Source organism: Caretta caretta, chromosome 7 (assembly GCF_965140235.1).
Source record: "Caretta caretta isolate rCarCar2 chromosome 7, rCarCar1.hap1, whole genome shotgun sequence".
Lineage (NCBI taxonomy): Eukaryota > Metazoa > Chordata > Testudines > Cheloniidae > Caretta > Caretta caretta.
In genome coordinates, this window is record NC_134212.1 from 125,504,700 (window position 1) to 125,522,894 (window position 18,195).

General features: G+C 64.1%; 1 protein-coding gene across 3 annotated transcripts; it reads left to right on the plus strand.

Annotated features, from left to right (window-relative positions):
• The first annotated feature begins 302 nt into the window (after positions 1-302).
• Positions 303-17,603, plus strand: UBTD1 (ubiquitin domain containing 1). Of its 3 annotated transcripts, none has more exons than XM_048857330.2 (3): positions 303-460; positions 13,320-13,547; positions 16,588-17,603. In XM_048857330.2, exons 1-3 carry the CDS (start codon positions 391-393, stop codon positions 16,971-16,973), a joined length of 684 nt encoding a protein of 227 aa, XP_048713287.1. In that variant the 5' UTR covers positions 303-390; the 3' UTR covers positions 16,974-17,603. The 3 variants fall into 3 exon arrangements, with proteins under 3 accessions (XP_048713287.1, XP_074987227.1, XP_048713288.1); XM_075131126.1 differs by lacking the exon at positions 303-460 and adding an exon at positions 1,823-1,975; XM_048857331.2 differs by lacking the exon at positions 303-460 and adding an exon at positions 3,103-3,202.
• Positions 17,604-18,195: the final 592 nt, after the last annotated feature.

Here is an 18,195-nt window from a genome sequence, read left to right on the forward strand (position 1 = left end):
GACACACACTCCCATTGGCCCGGCCCGGTCTGGGGGCGGGGTCACACTCTGCCCCTCCCCCACACACACTCCCATTGGCCCGGCCCGGTCTGGGGGCGGGGTCACACTCTGCCCCTCCCCCACACACACCCCCATTGGCCCGGCCGGGCCCGGGGGCGGGGTCACACTCTGCCCCTCCCCCACACACACTCCCATTGGCCCGACCGGGCCCGGGGGCGGGGTCACACTCTGCCCCTCCCCCACACACACTCCCATTGGCCCGGCCGGGCCCGGGGGCGGTGCTGCGGGCCGCTGTCACGTGCTCCCGGGCAGAGCCGGTGCGGGTCCGGCGGGCAGCGGCTGCAGGGCCCGGCCCGGGCACCGGCCCCCCCCGCGGCAGGAGCCTCCGCCATGGGCAGCTGCGTGGGGCGGCCGCGCGGGGAGCGCCCGCCGGCCCCGCGCCACCCCCGCAAGCGAGCAGGTGAGCGGGGCCCCGGGGAGCCAGCCCCGCACCGGGCCTCGGCGGGGGCTGGGGGGCGCGGCCGGCTCCCGTGACAGCCCCCCCCCGGCCCCCCCGGCTCCCGTGACAGCCCCCCCGGCTCCCGTGACAGCCCCCCCCCGGCCCCCCCGGCTCCCGTGACAGCCCCCCCGGCTCCCGTGACAGCCCCCCCCCGGCCCCCCCGGCTCCCGTGACGGCCCCCCCCCCCCCGGCCCCCCCGGCTCCCGTGACGGCCCCCCCCCCCCCGGCTCCCGTGACAGCCCCCCCGCCCCCGGCCGTCCCGGCTCCCGTGACAGCCCCCCCCCGGCCCCCCCGGCTCCCGTGACGGCCCCCCCCCCCCCGGCTCCCGTGACGGCCCCCCCCCCCGGCTCCCGTGACAGCCCCCCCGCCCCCGGCCGTCCCGGCTCCCGTGACAGCCCCCCCGCCCCCGGCCGTCCCGGCTCCCGTGACAGCCCCCCCGCCCCCGGCCGTCCCGGCTCCCGTGACAGCCCCCCCGCCCCCGGCCGTCCCGGCTCCCGTGACAGCCCCCCCGCCCCCGGCCGTCCCGGCTCCCGTGACAGCCCCCCCGCCCCCGGCCGTCCCGGCTCCCGTGACAGCCCCCCCGCCCCCGGCCGTCCCGGCTCCCGTGACAGCCCCCCCGCCCCCGGCCGTCCCGGCTCCCGTGACAGCCCCCCCGCCCCCGGCCGTCCCGGCTCCCGTGACAGCCCCCCCGCCCCCGGCCGTCCCGGCTCCCGTGACAGCCCCCCCCGCCCCCGGCCCCCCCGGCTCCCGTGACAGCCCCCCCCCGGCCCCCCCGGCTCCCGTGACAGCGGCCCCCCCCGGCTCCCGTGACAGCGGCCCCCCCGGGCACCCCGCGTGGGGGGGGGTGTCTCCCCAGCCGGCTACTTAGCCACCATCCCTGAGCTCTGGGCTCCTACTTCAGGCTTGCGAGTCCCTCACCCGCCGGGCGCGGACCCCGGCTGGCACAGCACCCTGCTCCGCTTGGGTCCCCCGGGGTCAGAGCGGCGAGGCTGTCTGACCAACGGGGACCCAAACCACCCCCAGCCCTGCCGGAGAAACCCAGCAGCCCAGCCTCTGGGCTTCATAGCTGGGTGTGAAGCAGCTCCCACATGTGGCTGGCGCTCAGGGTACCGGGACAGCCTCAGGAGTCTGCCCTGTGTAATGGGGCCGTGTGCAATCCATGTACACACGCATGTCAAAGAGGCGTGTGCAGCCTGTGTGGGTCAGCGCCGGGAGAGTGACAGCACCTAGCGCCGTGCCAGCCAAGCCATGCCCAGAAACTGCGTTCACTGCCCCAGCCATGGACAAGTCAGGCGTGATGCCTCCTGTCACTTCCCTGCAGCGGGACTGCTGAGGGGGGCACGACGGGGCTCTCCAAAAGAGCTGCTCGCGATGGCCTGTCCCCCAGTGTCAGGGAGCTGTGTTGGCAGAGGCCAGATGTCCCGCACTGAGGATTTCACTTTAGGGAGAAGCTGGCCTTAAAGAGACAAAAGCTGGGTAAGTCTGAGACAGCCAGAGCTTTGCCTAGCTCCTGCAGTGCATTCAGGGCCAGACCATATTCTGCCCTGCCCTGGGGGTGGCCTCCTATGCCACAGCAGACTGGTCGTGCTTTGTACCCTGTTTGAGTCAGGAGCTTCGTATATCCTCTTTGCACCTGGAGCAGGATTCAGCCCGGGTGTGTAATGTTACCTGGTGTCTGGCGAGCCTTTCTTGCACGGAGCAGGGTTAGCTGGGACTGTCCGGCTTCCATCGGGCCTAGAGCGTTGTGCGAATAGCCTTTTGGAGGGGGGGCTTAGGGAAAAAAGGAAGCATTCCTAGGAATTACCCTGGGAAGCATGAAACCCAAGTGCTCTTCACCCTGCTGCTTCAGGACACAGGCTGACGATGAGCAGGGGACAGGGAGAAATACCCCCCGGGGGGTAGGCTTGTACAGCTGGGACCCCTGTGCCATACCTCGCTTTGGCTACTACGGGAGACAGAAGTAGGGACTTGGGTGGGACACTGTTCTGCTGGCAGGCCAGGCTGGCTGGATCCTCCTGGTCCTTTCTGCTTTGGCGTTTCCTAAAAATAACACAGCAGATTCTGTCCCAGCTCTTTTATCCACCTACGGAGAAAGGGGCCACTTCTGCCGGTGCTTCAGGGGCCTTAAAATTTTGTTTGGGGGCTATTCCAAGCCCCCTTCTCTGTGAGCTGCCCGAGAGCTAGCACCTGGAGTTGTGTATTGGAAGCGTTCTCAGAGGAGTTCCTGTTGACATGTGGTCGGGATTGTGCAAGTGCAAACCTTGGGGACTAGACTGAGTCACCTAGCAACAAACCCAAATACCCACCCAAGTCTGATTATCTACCGCCCCGCACAGACCTGCAGACAGGCTGTCCCCTGCTGAGACCCTGGCAGATCGTAGGCTAAGCAGGGGTGGGTTTGGTCAACATTTGGATGGGAGAATTGCAGGGAAACTGAGTGTTGGGAGAAGGGGTGTTGTGATCGTGATTCAGTGGAAGAGACCCCTGCTGCTCATGAGCCTTAAAGATCCCCTGGGATTCTTTTGGGAAGTGTTTTGGGAACCTCAGTGTGCTGGCTGAATTCTAACTGAAGAACTGCTTTGTCTCTATATTCTCCTGCAGTTTCAGCTGGCTGTGGTGTGCATTGCTTTGTGTCCTAAGCTCTTGTACCATTGCTGTTACACAGCTGCCATGCTGCACCTCAGAGGTGGATGCATATCAGTGGTGGGTGAAGTGATCCTTGTCTGTCCCTCTCTCCGTAGAGGTGTTGTGATGTTTAATTAGTGGTGTACTTGGGAACTGTGGGAGGGCTGTATCGATTGCATGGTGTGACTGCAGATTACGCCCATGATAAGCGGCTTCAAGCATTCCATGCACCAGCCTCGCCAGGACTGGGGGCAGGGTGGCTGTGGGGCTGACTCACGCTCCCTTCCTGTCACACAGCCCTCCCCTGCGTGGCACTGGGGATAACTACTCTGTTTATGGAAAGCAGGAGAGGAGAAACAGGCAGCGGGGTCATGGGGTGGGGAGCAGGGACTGTGAGCGGCATCTTCCTAGAGAGGAGAGTCCCAGCGTGGCTCACGGACCTGAGCACGGACAGGCTTGGAGCCAGAGGGGTTTTTCTGTAGGAGAATGCCAGCAGCCAGGGCCCCAGACCTGACCAGCTTCCAAATCCTTGTGACCTGCCTAATAGCTGCTGGCGCGGCAGAGGTGGGCATTGGGGGAAGCCCACTGCCAGAGGTGGCTGTTGGACACCAGGCAGCCCGGCGGGTTCCAGGTCCAGGCACCAAGCAGCCCGCAGCGAATAGTGTGCGCTCTGCGGCCTTCCTGAGCAGGAGCTGGGCAAGCTGGGCGCTTGGTGCCAGCGTCCAGGCTCCGGTGGGGAAGAGGCCTCATTCCGGGGCGGGGGGGGGGGGCTGTTGTTCACAGCTGGACAGGAACTGCTTGCCCAGGGCCTGCTTCTCCCCAGCCTCTGAGCTGTGCCCAGTGGGGCTGTACCAAGGTGGCTGCAGGACTCTGAGGGTGATTGGTGCCCGGGCTCTCCCAGCTTGGATCTGTCCTCGCTGCCTTTCCCCCAGCTTGTGGCAGGCGTGAGCAGATTCACTCGCGCGAGCCCTGCTCTGAGCACCCTGCGAGCTCATTGCCTGGTGCCAGCTGTACAGTAGGATTGGGCATGGGGCTCTCTGTGCGCACGGAGCAGGGCCGCTCCTCTAATGCCGCAGCGTCTCTCCGCTGCAGGAACAGCGCCCCATCCACCCCTCCTTCCACCTGCTGCGCTCCTGCCTCCTTTCCCCCAGGGTCGCCACTCCCCACCGCGGCACTATACCCGAATTATCCCCTCTGCAGAGCCCTGGCGGGGCAGGACTCCGCACTGATTAGCCAGGGGTCCTGGCTCCGCACTCTGTTTGGTTTTGCAGCTGTGTGGCCATGCGAGGTGCTTCACAAACAGCTCCTTGCTGCCGAGCTCCCCGGGGAAAAGCTGGGGGCTGGGTGCCCCCTGCTCCCATCAAAGCCATGGGGAGATCAGGCTGCTGGTGTAGGTGCCTAAACAGGAGGCCTCGCCTTGCGCCCCCAGTCTGAGAGTCTAGGCCTTGCCCTCTTGCTGCCCGCCTCGTCCTCCCCCCCCCCCCCCCCCCAAGCTGGGCAGGGAGGCCCAATTCGATTTTCAAACACCTGAACTTAGCCACGGGCTGGGGAGTCTGAGCTGACAGCTGGGCTCCTGCCTGGCCCCATGGGAGCTCGCCCTCCCTTAGCCATGTACGTGCTCCCCCCAAGGGCAGCACTGGGGGAGCGGGGCCCGGAGGAGGCCTTCACTCCTGTGGCCGGACTGACCCTCGCTGCCATTCAGGGCATTGGCAGTGACTGGCCTGGGGTCTGAGTCAGAGGTGCTGGGGAATCTAAGTGCAGTGAGGGTGGATCAGCAGCTCCTCCCGGAGAAGCCAGTTCTGCATTCCTGCAGGCCCCAGCTGTGAGCGCCAGCTGGCCTCGGCTGGGTCACCTTCTGCTTTCCCGAGCCCGTCAGCTCCCCACCAGACATGCTGACTGCTTAGGTTTTCTTGCAGAACGTCTGCCCTGCAGTACTCCTCCTGCTGTCCCACCCACGGGCTCCTACAGGGCAGCAGGGGAAGTCTCCCCAGGGGACTCCTGTGGACTTGGGGCTGTGAAGCTGGGAGCACAGAGCTCCTGGGGAAAGTCGCTCGCTGCGTGTGGGGTGCAGGACGGTCCCAGTAGCTGGGACAGCACCTGGCTGCGTGCATGGGAGACAGGGCTGGTTCCTGGCCTCTTGCCCCAGTGCTCTCACTGCATGGCAGGAGCCCCAGGACTGCAGCTAACTGGTGTGAGATGGAGCAGGCTTGATGGGGGTGCAGCCCGCGGAGACGCGTGAGCCAGGCTGACAATCGGGGTGGAGCATTGCATGCTGGGATCTGTTCATCATGGGTCACACTGTAGGGTTCATGGGGCTCGTCCCCAGGCTGTTGTGCTGAGGTCAGAGCGTGCCACTCCCAGCCCAGAAGAGGGGGGCAGGTGGGCAGCCAAACCTGCTCCCCCTGGAGCAGCCTCTCCCCCCTCCAGCCCTGCCATGCCTTGGCTCTCCCACACACACCTGGTGACCTGGCATCTTGGGCTGGGCCCTTTTTTCCCTCTGGGTTTCCCCTGCGTTGGCAGGAGGATCCAGAATTCCTCCCATAGCGTGAGCTGCTCCCTTGGCTCCAGAGGTGCGCGGCGCTATGGGCTCCTCCAGGGCACGGGGTGAGCTGGGGCCCAGGCTAGTGAGCACTCTCTAGAGGTGAAGGCGGGTGGGTCGTTGGTGCTGCCCGGATGTGCCCAGAGACTGTGTCGGTTCCTGCGGGGCGGCTTCTCCAAGCATTGCTTGGGCTCCCGAGACGTCTCCCTGCGGGTTTGGGGGGCGCAGTCCTGGGGTGGCACCTGCTGCCACTCCCCCTGGCTTGGATAATGTTCCTCCCAGGGGTAGTGTGCCGGCTGCAGATTGTCTCTCTGCGCAATAAAGGGGCTGGTCTCTGGACAAGCGGGGAGCCGGCCGGGCCTGGCAAGGTTTACAGTGAGCTGACAGCTGGCTTGTGATCTCCCTTCTGCCAGGCTGGAGCAGCATGGGGCTCGTCAGGGGAGAGCGCAGGGCCAGGGGTGCCCTCTGGCAGGGCTGGGGAAAGATGGACCCACTTGCTGCAGCTACGCTGGGGTGAGGGGCTGCAGCGTCCTGCCTGGGTTCCAGCCTGGCTTGATCAGACCCAGGCCCGGGGGCAGCTTCTGACAACAGCTGTTGTAGGGAGGGTTCATGGGGGTGGCTCCCTCTCGGGAGCGAGGCTGAACACAGTGAATCTGTTGCTGCTGAGTCACTGCATAGGGTTCAAATGTGTCTGGAGTTCTTGCCCCCGTGTGTGTAAAATCCCCCGGGACTCCCCACAGGCTGAGACCCAGGTGTCCTGGGAGGAGACTACGGGGAGCCAGGAGTGTGAGGAACAGCTCCCTGCTGGGGATGGATTCGTCGGGGGACGGACTGGGAGCCCCAGTGCTTGATGCTAGGCCTGGTCTATGCCGTAGCTACGTTGCTGAGAGTGTGAGAGATTTCCCCCCCCCCCCCCGCCCAGCACCATGGCTATGTCGACCCAACCCAGTGTGGACGTGGCTCAGCCAATGGAGTGATGCCTCTGTCGCCTTAGCTACCACTGCTTGGAGATGGGGCGTTCCCACGGCGATGGGAATCCTGGAAGATCAGGATTGGAAGGGACTGTCACGGAGTGTGGGGGAGTCCGGGCCCTGCACCCCTCTTCCAGGGATTCAATGAGACTCTCAGCCAGCCAGTAAAACAGAAGGTTTATTGGACAACAGGAACACAGTCTGAAACAGAGCTTGTGGGTACAACCAGGACCCCTCAGTCAAGTCCTTCTGGGGGAGCAGCGAGCTTAGACCCCAGCCCTGGGGTTCCCTGCGTTCCTCCACCCAGCCCCAAACTGAAACTAAACCCCCCCAGCAGGCTCTCTCCTGCAGCCTGTCTTCACATTCCTGGGCAGAGGTGTCACCTCCCCCTCCTGGCTCAGGTGACAGGCTCTCAGGTCTCCCACCCCCAGGGCACATTCCCAGGTCAACCCTCCCACCTCCCTGCTGAGTCACAGGGACCTCAGGAGTCATCTAGTCCCACCCCTGCTCAAAGCAGGACCAGCCCCAACTAAAAATCATCCCAGACAGGGCTTAGTCAAGCTGGGCCTTAAACACCTCTAAGGAAGGAGATTCCACCCTCTCCCTAGGTAACGCATTCCAGGGCTTCACCACCCTCCTAGTGAAAGAGTGTTTCCTAATATCCAGCCTAGACTTCCCCCACTGCAGCTTGAGACCACTGGTCACCTGGTCCCCGCAGCTGGCTGTGGCCCCGGGCCGAGTGCAGAGAGCCCTAAGCACACAGACGTGTCTGCTGGACTCCTGCGGGAGCTGGTACAGTCAGCTCCCTCCACTCCCAGAGAGGGCGAGAGCCCCCAGGGCAAGGAAACCTGCCGCTGTGTGGCCACGGGGCTCCTCAGTAACATGAAGCCAGCAGGACCACCCCCAGGCTGAATGTGCTTCTTCCCGGGATGCTGAGGGACCTCCGGCCACGTCCGCCCCCGGTGCACACAGCTCTGGGACCCCGCTCCAGAAGCAGAAGACTGGGGGCACAGACCCACCGCCTGGTGGGCTACCCCACGTGGCTCTTGGCCTGGCACCCTTGGTTACAAAACTCCCAGTGCCAGTCCCTGTCCCACATCTGTGCCTGGCACTTGCATCCTGCAGGGTTTGCCCCAGACTCCTGCAGACAGGTGCCTAGTTCCAGCCCCTCAATGACTATCCCAGCTGCCATCCTTAGCCAGGTACCTGCTGTACCAGTTTGGGGCTTCCTGCCTGAGTAACCTCCTGTGTCGGTGAGTTCCACAGGCTGCCGAGCTCACCTACCCTAGCACCATCCACTCTGTTGGCAGTGCTGTGCAACAGACAACAGCTTTCAGGCAAGTGTCTCCCTTGAAGCTGCAGGGATGTCGGGGAGCCAGCGTGGCATTTCCCCGGTCTTGCGAGAATGGCTCGGAGCTGTTTAACAATGGCTCATGCTCCCCGGTGCCCTGACTCAGAGGAGAGTGCCCCCCTCGCTGAGCCGCCGGCCCTAGCACGGGGCTGGAGCACTGGGGTCAGTGCTGGCCCAGAGGGGCCATGCCCAGCGCTGCCCTGTGCAAAGCTGCCCTGCTGCTGCACGAGCAAGGGGAACCAGCAGGAGGCAGTGTGCCCTGCAGCCTCTCCCCGCAGAGCTGGTGTGCGCCAGGGGGGTGGGTGTGGAGGGCTCCCAGCATCACTTCCTGCTGAGGGATCTCTCCATGTGCCAGGGTAGCAGCCTGGGCCCGCTGGTACCTGTGCATGCTGCGGAAGGGTTGAATTTCCATCTCCTCCCCATGTGCTGGGGAAAGTGGCATGTTAGCACTGACCCACAGCCTCTGCCCCCCACATGCCCTGCAGCAGCCTAGCCCCCAGCCTGCCCTTGCTGTCTCTGCTGGGCTAGCCAGGGACCCTGGGATGTGGCAGCTACAAACTGACTGCAGCCCCCTGGAGACACCTCTTGTCACAGAGTCCCCGGGCGATGCTCTGGAAGGGCTCCCTACGAAGCCAGGCAGGACTCTGGGGAAGTCTCCTCTCTGGGAGCAGCCTGTCTGCAGGACACACAGCTCACCCAGCTTCCACCTTCCTGGGTCTGACCTCGGAGCATTCAGCATCCTCTGCCCCTCCGTGCGCATCCCCCAGCGAGTCCACCCAGGCGGGGTCCTGGGGAAGCCAGAGGGTCCTGCCCCCCAACTCCACAGTCAGACGTGACTCTCAGCCAGCCAGTAAAACAGAAGGTTTATTAGACAACAGGAACTTGGTCTAAAACAGAGCTTGTAGGTGCAGAGAACCGGCCTCCTCAGCTGGGTCCATTTTGGGGGGCAGTGAGCCAGACAACCACGTCTGCACTTCACTCCATGTCCCAGCCAGCCCCAAACTGAAACTCCCTCCTGACCCTCCTCCTCTGGGCTTTGTCCCTTTCCCGGGCCAGGAGGTCACCTGATTCCTTTGTTCTCCAACCCTTCAGCTCTCACCTTGCAGGGGGGGAAGGGCCCAGGCCATCAGTTGCCAGGAAACAGGGTGTCGGCCATTCTCTGTGTCCAGACTCCTGCACACACCTGCCCTCTAGGGCTCTGCAATGATCATACACCCTTATCCCAACCCCTAGATACTTAAGAACTGCCTAGGGGAAACTGAGGCACCCCCACACTATTCAGAGGAAACATTAAGAACAGTCCTGCTTCATCACACCTCTACACCCAGTCCATGGGGCCAGCCTGGGGCCAAGCCCCTGCCCTATAACTCCCCATGCGCTGCCCTAGCTGGTGAGGTACCAGACCGGGGGGCATGTATGGGTGCTGGGTCTCTGCAGAGCCGGTCTCATTCCACAGGGGCCAGGGATTGGTCACGCTTTGGCCGTCCCCAGCACTGTGGGGAGTGACGTCACTGGCTGGGGATCCGGACCGGCAGCTGTCGGTGATGCCAGTGCTAGGAGGGGTGGGGAGCAGAGTGGAGGGCGAGCTGCCTGGATCCTGTTGGCCTGGCCCCAAGCGCAAGAAGTGGCCCAACCTGTCTTGGTTTTCCTGCGGGAGGCCCTGGGAGCTGCCGAGGGGGTGGGGGCTGCCCGGGCCAGGCAGCGAACGGCACAAGGCGATTAGAGACCGCGATAAATAGAACAGGCTTAACTCCTGCGTCCCTGCCTACCGGGGCCTGGCTCCCTGCGGGGCCTGCCTGCACGGGGCACTGTGCGCTGTTCCCACGTCTCTCACTGACCCTCCGCCCTGTCTGCTCCAGCACTGGCCTGGCGCGGCTGCCTGGCCTGGGCCCGTGCTTGGTGTTGGCTTCTGGCCATCCCCCGGTGATGGGAACAGAGAGGGAGCGGTGGCCGGCTGGTCCCGTAGCGCTCCACACAAACCAAAGCGCTGGGTGGTGCAGGGAGCCGCCCTGGCCAGCCCTGGGGTTGGCAGCGCCCTTCCAGCACCCGAGACTTCCCCAGTGCTCTGCCCTGCAGGAGTCCAGCGCCCGTCAGAAATGCAGCTGCTTCTGGGGCGCGAGGGAGTTGTGAGCGGCACAAACCCTGGCTCTGATGCCCAGGCCGGGCAGGCAAGACCTCGGCCTTTGAAGGCCTTCGCCCGACAGTCCCTGGCCCCCGCAGCGCAATCCGTGAGGCAGGTGCTGTGTCTGGGAAGGAGGAGCTGGGTTGGCCCTGCTGGGCTGGAGCTGAACTCACCTGACACCGGCGGGAGCTGTGGTGGCTGCAGGCGCTGAGCAGCCCAGGGGTGCAGAGGGATGCGGGTGCGGTTGGCCCCATGCCCGGCTCCCCCGTGGCGTGACCTGCTGGCTGGGTGCTGGCCCACTGGCGGTCGCTATACTGGGCCTTGAAAGGGAATTGGATCCTAGCTCCACCCTCCCTGCAGCCAGGTCTTACAGCCGGGGCGTCTGGAGCCGGCGAGGGGCGAGGGCAGCCCAGGCTGTGACGGCCAGGGGCCCTAGTGTCCTTTCTCTGCTGTGGCGCAGAGCCCTGCAGCGAGGGGGCCCTGACTCTGGCCAGGGTGGGGGAGCGCAGGGCCTGTCTCCCCGGCCCCTCTCGGAGGGTCCCAGAGCCGCCGGGGCTGCGCTCGTGGCCTGACACTGGGCTTGTGGCTCCAACCCATGGCGGAGCTGGGCTCGCTTTGGGGATGGGGTGTCCTGTGCCTCATAGCAGCGCTGAGGGAGCAGGGAAGGGCCAGGTTTGCCTGCCCAGGGCCCAGCTGTGGCCTGGCTGCGGTGATCTCCGGGCCGTGCATGGGGCAGTGTGTCGGAGCGACCCGGGGCCCAGAACTAGTCTGGTCTCAGAGCAGCGCTTGAATTCAGGCTGGGGTGGTGGGGGCAGGGCCCCTTCTCTGTGCGAGCTGGAGCCGACTGCCAGGGCATGGTGCTGGAGACAGGCTCGGCTGCCCTCTTCAGCCGTGGGGGGATCGTGCGCGTCCTGCGGCCCTCGCGGGGGGGGGGGGGGGGGCTGCGCTGGAGCCCGGCCTCCCGGTGGGCCGGGGGGTGAGGTGGCCATCGGCACAAGCAACGGGGCTGGGCCCAGGTCTCTCTTCACAGCCCACACAGGCTGCTCCGCGGGCATCATGCCAGTGTTCCCTGGCCGAGCGGGGCCCGTGGAGCCGGTGTCTGGAGGGCAGGGGGCTGGTACAGGCTGGGCCTGTGGGCGGGCTGCGCTCAGCCACCGGAGCGAGGAGGAGTCCTGGCTGCAGCTGCTCTCCCCGCCTTCGCCCTTCAGAGTCCCCCGCAGCCCTGACGCAGCCGGCCCAGCCCAGGGCAGCTGTGATCTCTGCCCTGGTCGTCAATATCTACCACCTGAAGCTCCTCCCACCCCTTTCCCTGCCCGGGCATGCCCCAATGCCTCCTGCCCCAATGCCCCCCCCTTCCTGCTTGTGGGACAGGGCGACCCAGGGAGCCCCCAGCTCGTGCAGGTGGCCTCAGCCCAGACGAGTGACACACACACACACACGGTGCCACACGGCGCCTGGCCTGGCGGAGCTGCCTTGCTCCCTCTCAGGGGAGCCTGGCCTCTGACATGGGCTGTAGAGCATGGGGGGCTGGGACTCCTGCCCTCGGCACCCCCTTCCCTGGCGGCAGCCCCCCCGACAGGTGCCCCCTGCTCTTCCTGCCCTGGTGCTATGCCCATAACTGCAGGGTGGATTTGAACATCCAGCACTCAAAGCAGGTCACTGCCATGCACTGACTGGCTTACCCAGCCGTGCCCATGGTCTCTGAGGGAAAACCCAGCTGTCTAACGTGCCCTGTACAGACACCCCGAAACAGCCTTTCCCTGCGTGCCCTGCAGCCCCCGAACTCAGAGCAAGAGGAGCCCGGGGGGGGAGGGGCAGTGCCCGCCTCTTTGTGCAGTCATGGCCATGCGTGTGCCCTGGTCCCCGTGACCTGGGCTCGAAGTCACAATACCAAGCAGCCAGCTGGCTGCCAGGCTGCACCTGCACGGCTTGTTCCCTGGCTTTTGGGACCCCTACTATGCACATGGCTCCAGGGCCCCACTGGTCCCATTTGCATCTCCCTTGTGAAGGCCTGGCGTCAGTCCCCTGGTGAGGGTGCCCTGGCCAGCAGCCGGTCCCTCTCTGTACTTGTGAGTGAGTTACGCCTCCCACCTTGTCCCTGGGGGGCAGGGGGCACCATGCCTGTTCTACAGATGGGGAAACTGAGGCATGAGGGAGTGACTTGCCCAAGGTCACACATGGCAGGCAGGTAGAGAACCCAGGAGTCCCGGCAGCCCCATACATTAGTGCCAGTGCATCCTTTCTTGTCTGCTCCTCCCCTGCCCCCAGGAGTGGGTGAGCCCGATAATCCCCACGCTCTGACTCCGGCTAATTCCCTGAGCTATAAATATTGCCCTTGGCCAGGGGCCTCTAAGTCACTGCAGCCGCCTGGCAGGGCAGGATTAGAGCAGCTGCCGGGCGGGGGGCAGGGGCGCCTGCCTCCGGCCAGGGCTCCCAGTCAGGCCTCTCCCGAGGGTGGGACCTGCACACGTTCCTGTTAGCAGGGCAATCAGGGACCTGTGAGCCCCCTCTGCCCTGACGGAGAGCCACCGAGGGGGCTGGTTTGTGGACCGCTGCTGTGCCCTGCAACGGGGCTGGACAGGGCCCCTGGGACCTCAGGAATACTGGCCCTCACTCCTGACCCACAGCCCCCAATAGCCCAGCCCTGGGCTCCCCCCCCAGCTCTGCCAGTGCCCCACACCCCCCCCCCAGCTCTGCCGTTGCCCCTCACTCCCAACCCTCCGCCCCCAATAGCCCAGCCCAGAACACTCAATATCTACCACCTGAAGCTCCTCCCACCCCTTTCCCTGCCCGGGCATGTCCCAATGCCTCCTGCCCCAGTGCCCCCCACTTCCTGCTTGTGGGGCAGGGCAACCCAGGGAGTCCCCAGCTAGTGCAGGTGGCCTCAGCCCAACACAGAGAGAGAGAGAGGGCTGGTCTCAGCGCACCGGGCTGAACACTGCACTGGGGGATGGGTCCCTGGGATGTGCCCAGCTCGGTTCCCCTTCAGGAGGGGCTGGTGTGCCCCAGCTCTGCCTGGCGCCTGTGGGGTGTCCCTTCTGCGTGGGGGAAGGCAGGGGTCCGCAGGCGGGTGCTGGCCCAGCTGTGCCGGGGGCAGGGGTCCGCAGGCGGGTGCTGGCCCAGCTGTGATGGGGACAGGGGCACCAGGGGGCAGGGTCTCCAGGTGGATGCTGGCTCGGGGTCCCTGCTGAGCTCTCTGTCCCCCTCCACAGGCCGCAATGAGCCCCTGCGGAAGGAGCGGCCCAAGTGGAAGAGCGACTACCCCATGACGGACGGCCAGCTGCGCAGCAAGCGGGACGAGTTCTGGGACACGGCGCCCGCCTTCGAGGGCCGCAAGGAGATCTGGGATGCCCTGAAGGCAGCTGCCTACGCCGTGGAGGCCAACGACCATGGGCTGGCCCAGGCCATCCTGGATGGTGCCAGCATCACCCTGCCCCATGGTAGGCAGGATGAGGACGGGGGGCGGGAGGGGGGCAGACACATCAGGCAGGATGGGGACCTGAGGGGGGAGGGGGACAGGGACTTCAGGCCAGCAGGGTGGGAGGGGGACATGGGGCCAGAGGGGCAAGATGGTGACATATGGTGGGCAGGGGCTAATGGGGTGGGATGAGAATGGGGGCCCGGGCTTTGGACCCACGGGCAGGGCGGGGGATGCAGTACTGCAGGAGAACCGCTGGAGGGCAGACAGATTCCTCTCCCTGTGCAGGGGTAGACACCAGTGGGGCCAGTAAGAATTGAAAGAGGGCTGAGGGAGGGGACTGGTGCCTGCACAGCAGGGTGGGAGTGTTCAAGGGGGCAGCTCATCCCAGGGGCCCCATGACACTAACTGCCCTGCCCCTCGTCAGCAGGGCAGCCACGGCTGACTGTGTCCCTTCCCCTCTGCGCTGGGCCGCCCCAAGGCAGGGCATGTTGGCCGGGGAGGTGACCCAGGAGTGGGCCCTGCACTGGGGAAGCCTCTGGAGCCTGCTGACCTCCAGGGTGAAGCCTGGAAGCTGTTGGACCCGCTGTGCCCCCAAACCATTCAGCTGGGTTGGCCTCTCAAACTGCTCTGCTGATGACACACAGCCCGCCCCTCCGGGCCCTGTTATCACCCAACACAACCACAGGTGGCGCCACACACCCAACTGAGTCACCTGAGTGCTTTACCTAAGCCACTCATGGACCGACAATGGAGGCACCAGCCAGTGTTCCAGCTCCCGAGCCTTGCACCCCTACTGGAGTATAAACCCAGAATTATCCCGTCCTACACAGGGGTCTGTACCGTGCAAGCTCATTAATTAGTCTGCTTCCCCCTCGATGTGGGAAAGACATGCACCAGCCTTTGTTACAGAGCTGAGATTCCCTAATGCTTCACCCAAAAACACACTGGTTAAGATAAAACATAAAATAGGTTTATTAACTACAGAAAGATAGATTTTAAGTGACTATAAATGATAGCAAACAGATCAAAGTAGATTACCCAGCAAATAAACAAAAATGCAATCTAAGCCTAATATACTAGATAGGATTTGAATCAAACAGTGTCTCACCCTGTGAGCTAGTACAAGCCATTTGTAGATGCTCTGTACACAGGCAGGAACCCTCTCTTCCAGCCTGGGAGTAGCACTTCCCCCAGTTCAGTCTTTGTTCCTCAGGTGTTTCCAGGTGTTGAGTTGTAGAGGGAGTGAGGCTCCTTGGTGATGTCACTTCCCCCTTTTAGTTTTTCCATACGGCGGGAACTCCTTAGATCCAAGCCAAGTGCCCAGCTCAGTTTATGGAAAAATACAGGTACCAAAATGGAGTTCAGTATCATGTGGTCTGGTCACATGCCCTTGCATGTCTCCCTGAGTCATAGCAGTCATTATCCATAGGCTGTCTGAAGGGTCCCCAGGTGAGGACAAGCCTTTCCCATGGCCCATTGTTTCCACGGATGGGCCATTAGCACTGTCTAGCTTCTTCCCTATTGTACCTGAAAGGTTAGCTGTGGGTGTGACCCAGAGCAAGCTCATTTGAAATACAGATACAAGGTCAATAGTCATAACTCCAGACACACAAATGATACATGCCTACAAATAGGATAATCATATTCAGCAAATTGTAACTTTTCCATTGATAGATGAATATGGGGCAGTGTCACACTGGACACAGACCATCTGCCTGCAGGGGCTCCCTGTGCCCCAGCCCTGCTGTGGGGGTGCTGGGGGGAGAGGCTCCCGGAACCCACTCACCCCACCTGGGATTGGGGTCTCCCTCGGCTCAGCTCCAGGCACGTGGGCAGCTCATGTGGCTCGGGCCGGTGGCTTCTCCCAGACTGAAATGAAGAGCCCCAGAGCTGTGCGGCTCGGGGGGTCCTGGCTGTGTCTAGTCCCGGAGCCCCAGCTCCCCCAGCCAGCTCTCAGATCCCAAAAGGAGAATCTATCTGACCGCTGGCACTGAGCCATGGTGCCTGAAAGGCCACACTCCTCCTGGGGCTGGGAGGTCTGTAGGGGCAGGGAAAGGGTGCGGGGGGGGGGGGGGGGAAGAGCTTCAGGAGGTGGATTTTGGGTGTTCTGGGCTGGAATACCTTCGGGCTGCAGGTTGGGATTGAGGAGCACCGTCAGAGCTATTTTGGGGGCAGGGGGTGTCATGGAATCCCCGGGCGATGCTCTGGAACTGCTCCCCATGACGCCAGGCAGGACTCTGGGGAAGTCTCCTTTCTGGGAGCAGCCTGTCTGCAGGACACACAGCTCACACAGCTTCCACCTTCCTGGGTCTGACCTCGGAGCATTCAGCCTCCTCTGCCCCTCCGTGCACTTCCCCCAGCGAGTCCGCTCAGGCGGGGTCCTGGGGAAGCCAGAGGGTCCTGCCCCCCAACTCCGCAGTCAGACGGGACTCTCAGCCAGCCAGTAAAACAGAAGGTTTATTAGACGACAGGCACATGGTCTAAAACAGAGCTTGTAGGTGCAGAGAACACCTACTCTCAGCTGGGTCCATTTTGGGGGGCAGTGAGCCAGATAACCATGTCTGCCCTTCACTCCTCGTCCCCAGCCAGCCCCAAACTGAAACTCCCTCCAGCCCCTCCTCCTCTGGGCTTTGTCCCTTTCCCGGGCCAGGAGGTCACCAGATTCCTTTGTTCTCCAACCCTTTAGCTCTCACCTTGCAGGGGGGAAGGGCCAGGCCATCAGTGGCCAGGAAACAGGGTGTCGGCCATTCTCTGTGTCCAGACCCCTGCACACACCTGCCCTCTAGGGCTCTGCAATGATCATACACCCTTATCCCACCCCCTAGATACTTAAGAACTGCCTAGGGGAAACTGAGGCACCCCCACACTATTCAGAGGAAACATTAAGAACAGTCCCGCTTCGTCACAGGGGGACCCCAGGACTGGGCTAGCAGGGTCTGTGGGTCGGGATTGAGGGGCACCAGCAGAGGGTCTGTGTTGTTGGTGGCTCCTGCCCGTGCTGTATCTGCCTCCAGCTCCTTCCCCTCACCACTTTGCTGGTGTCTCTGGCTCCCCGGCAGGGTCCCTAACTGAGTGCTACGATGAGCTGGGGAACCGCTACCAGCTACCCGTGTACTGCCTGGCGCCACCTGCCAACCTCATACTGGAGCGGGGCAGCGACGAGAGCACGGAGCCCCCGGAGCCTGCAGCCAGCCCCCGGCGCGAGTTCCCGCTCAAGGTGCGGCTCTCCACTGGCAAGGACCTGCGGCTGAGCGCCAGCGTGGCTGACACCGTGGGGCAGCTGAAGAAGCAGCTGCAGGCCCAGGAGGGCATTGAGCCGGGCTGGCAGCGCTGGTTCTTCTCCGGCAAGCTGCTGACGGACCGCACGCGGCTGCATGAAGCCAAGATCCAGAAGGACTTTGTCATCCAGGTGATCGTGAACCAGCCGCTGGTGCCCAGGAACTGAGCCGGGCCGGCTGACGGGCGCAGGGGCTGCTGGGCCCCAGGGAAAGCCAGCGGGGCCCTCGGCGCCGGCGAACTGAGTCTCCACCCCAGAGGTGACAGCACTTGGAGCGTCGCCTGCCGGGCACAGCTGGGCACGCAGCCCTGGGCAGAGCCGCATGGCGGGGCTTACGCTCGCCTCTGCGTCGATCCTCCCCGCCCCTTTGTGCCTGCCTCTGCCCCCCGTGCCCCGCTGCAGCCGCGGGCTGGGGGCTTGCTGGCATCAGAACACAGCTGCCCCGTCAAAGCCCTTTCCCTGGAGGTCAGTCTCAGGAAGGGCTGCCAGGGTGGGCACGGCGCCTTGGGGTGTGTGGGGCCTGTCTCACCCCATCGGCACTTGGACACTGTCATAAAATGGTTTAGAGGTTTGAGACCAAACCACTTCCTGTGGGAGCCACGTTCCCAGGGACCCTGCAGTGCCCACGGCGCCTGGCACCTCAGGCTGCCCTCCTGAGCCTGGCTCCTGTGGTGAACCAGCCTGGGCACTCTGCCCTGCCGCCTGTCGCCTGGCACCTCCCAGCCGGGCAGGGGGCAGCTCTCCCGGTGTCTATGGGTCTCCATATTTATCAATAAAGCCTTTTTAGCTTCCCCCGGCCCCGATGCCTCCAGCGCCTGCTTTCACATCGGCCAGGGCTGGGGCACAGGCATGGCCTGGCCAGCCTGCGTGGCACACCTGGGACTGCTCCTTAGAGCTGCCCCTTCCCAGCCCAGCCCTTGGCCCTGCTGGACAGGGTACTGGCCTCACCCCAACCCCCCCGCCCCTCAGCCCACTGCTTCTCCCATGTCACCAAAGGGGGAAACTGAGGCACAGAGGGCCAGCGACTCCCCGGTCACTAGAGCAGAGCTGGGAATTGAATCCAGGCGTCCTGGTGCCCAGTCTGCTGCTGTAACCACTAGGTTATGTCACCTTCTCTGGTAACTGCCTAACTGCTGTTGTAGCCACTGATGGGCCCCTCCCCAGCATATGGAACCCGAAGCAGCCTCCGCCCACCTCCTGGGCTCCCTGCCCCCTTAGGCTGGCCAGCACCAGCCCCTGGCACCTATCTGAGCTCAGCCACCCTCTGGGGCTGGCTGCTCCCCTGAACACAGCCCCTTCCCCAGGCCTTCTGGACTCCGACAGGAGCATCTGGCCCCACCTGCACATGGACACGCGGGCCTGTGGGGTATCACCTGGCTGCTCCTGGTGC

What these genes read in the sequence shown, in the direction of transcription:
- UBTD1 (XM_048857330.2), top strand. Translation starts at nt 391, where the DNA reads ATGGGCAGCTGCGTGGGGCGGCCGCGCGGGGAGCGCCCGCCGGCCCCG. An exon ending in CCACCCCCGCAAGCGAGCAG is followed by an intron (nt 461 to 13,319) that starts GTGAGCGGGGCC and finishes CCCCCTCCACAG; the next exon opens with GCCGCAATGAGCCCCTGCGG. An exon ending in CAGCATCACCCTGCCCCATG is followed by an intron (nt 13,548 to 16,587) that starts GTAGGCAGGATG and finishes GCTCCCCGGCAG; the next exon opens with GGTCCCTAACTGAGTGCTAC.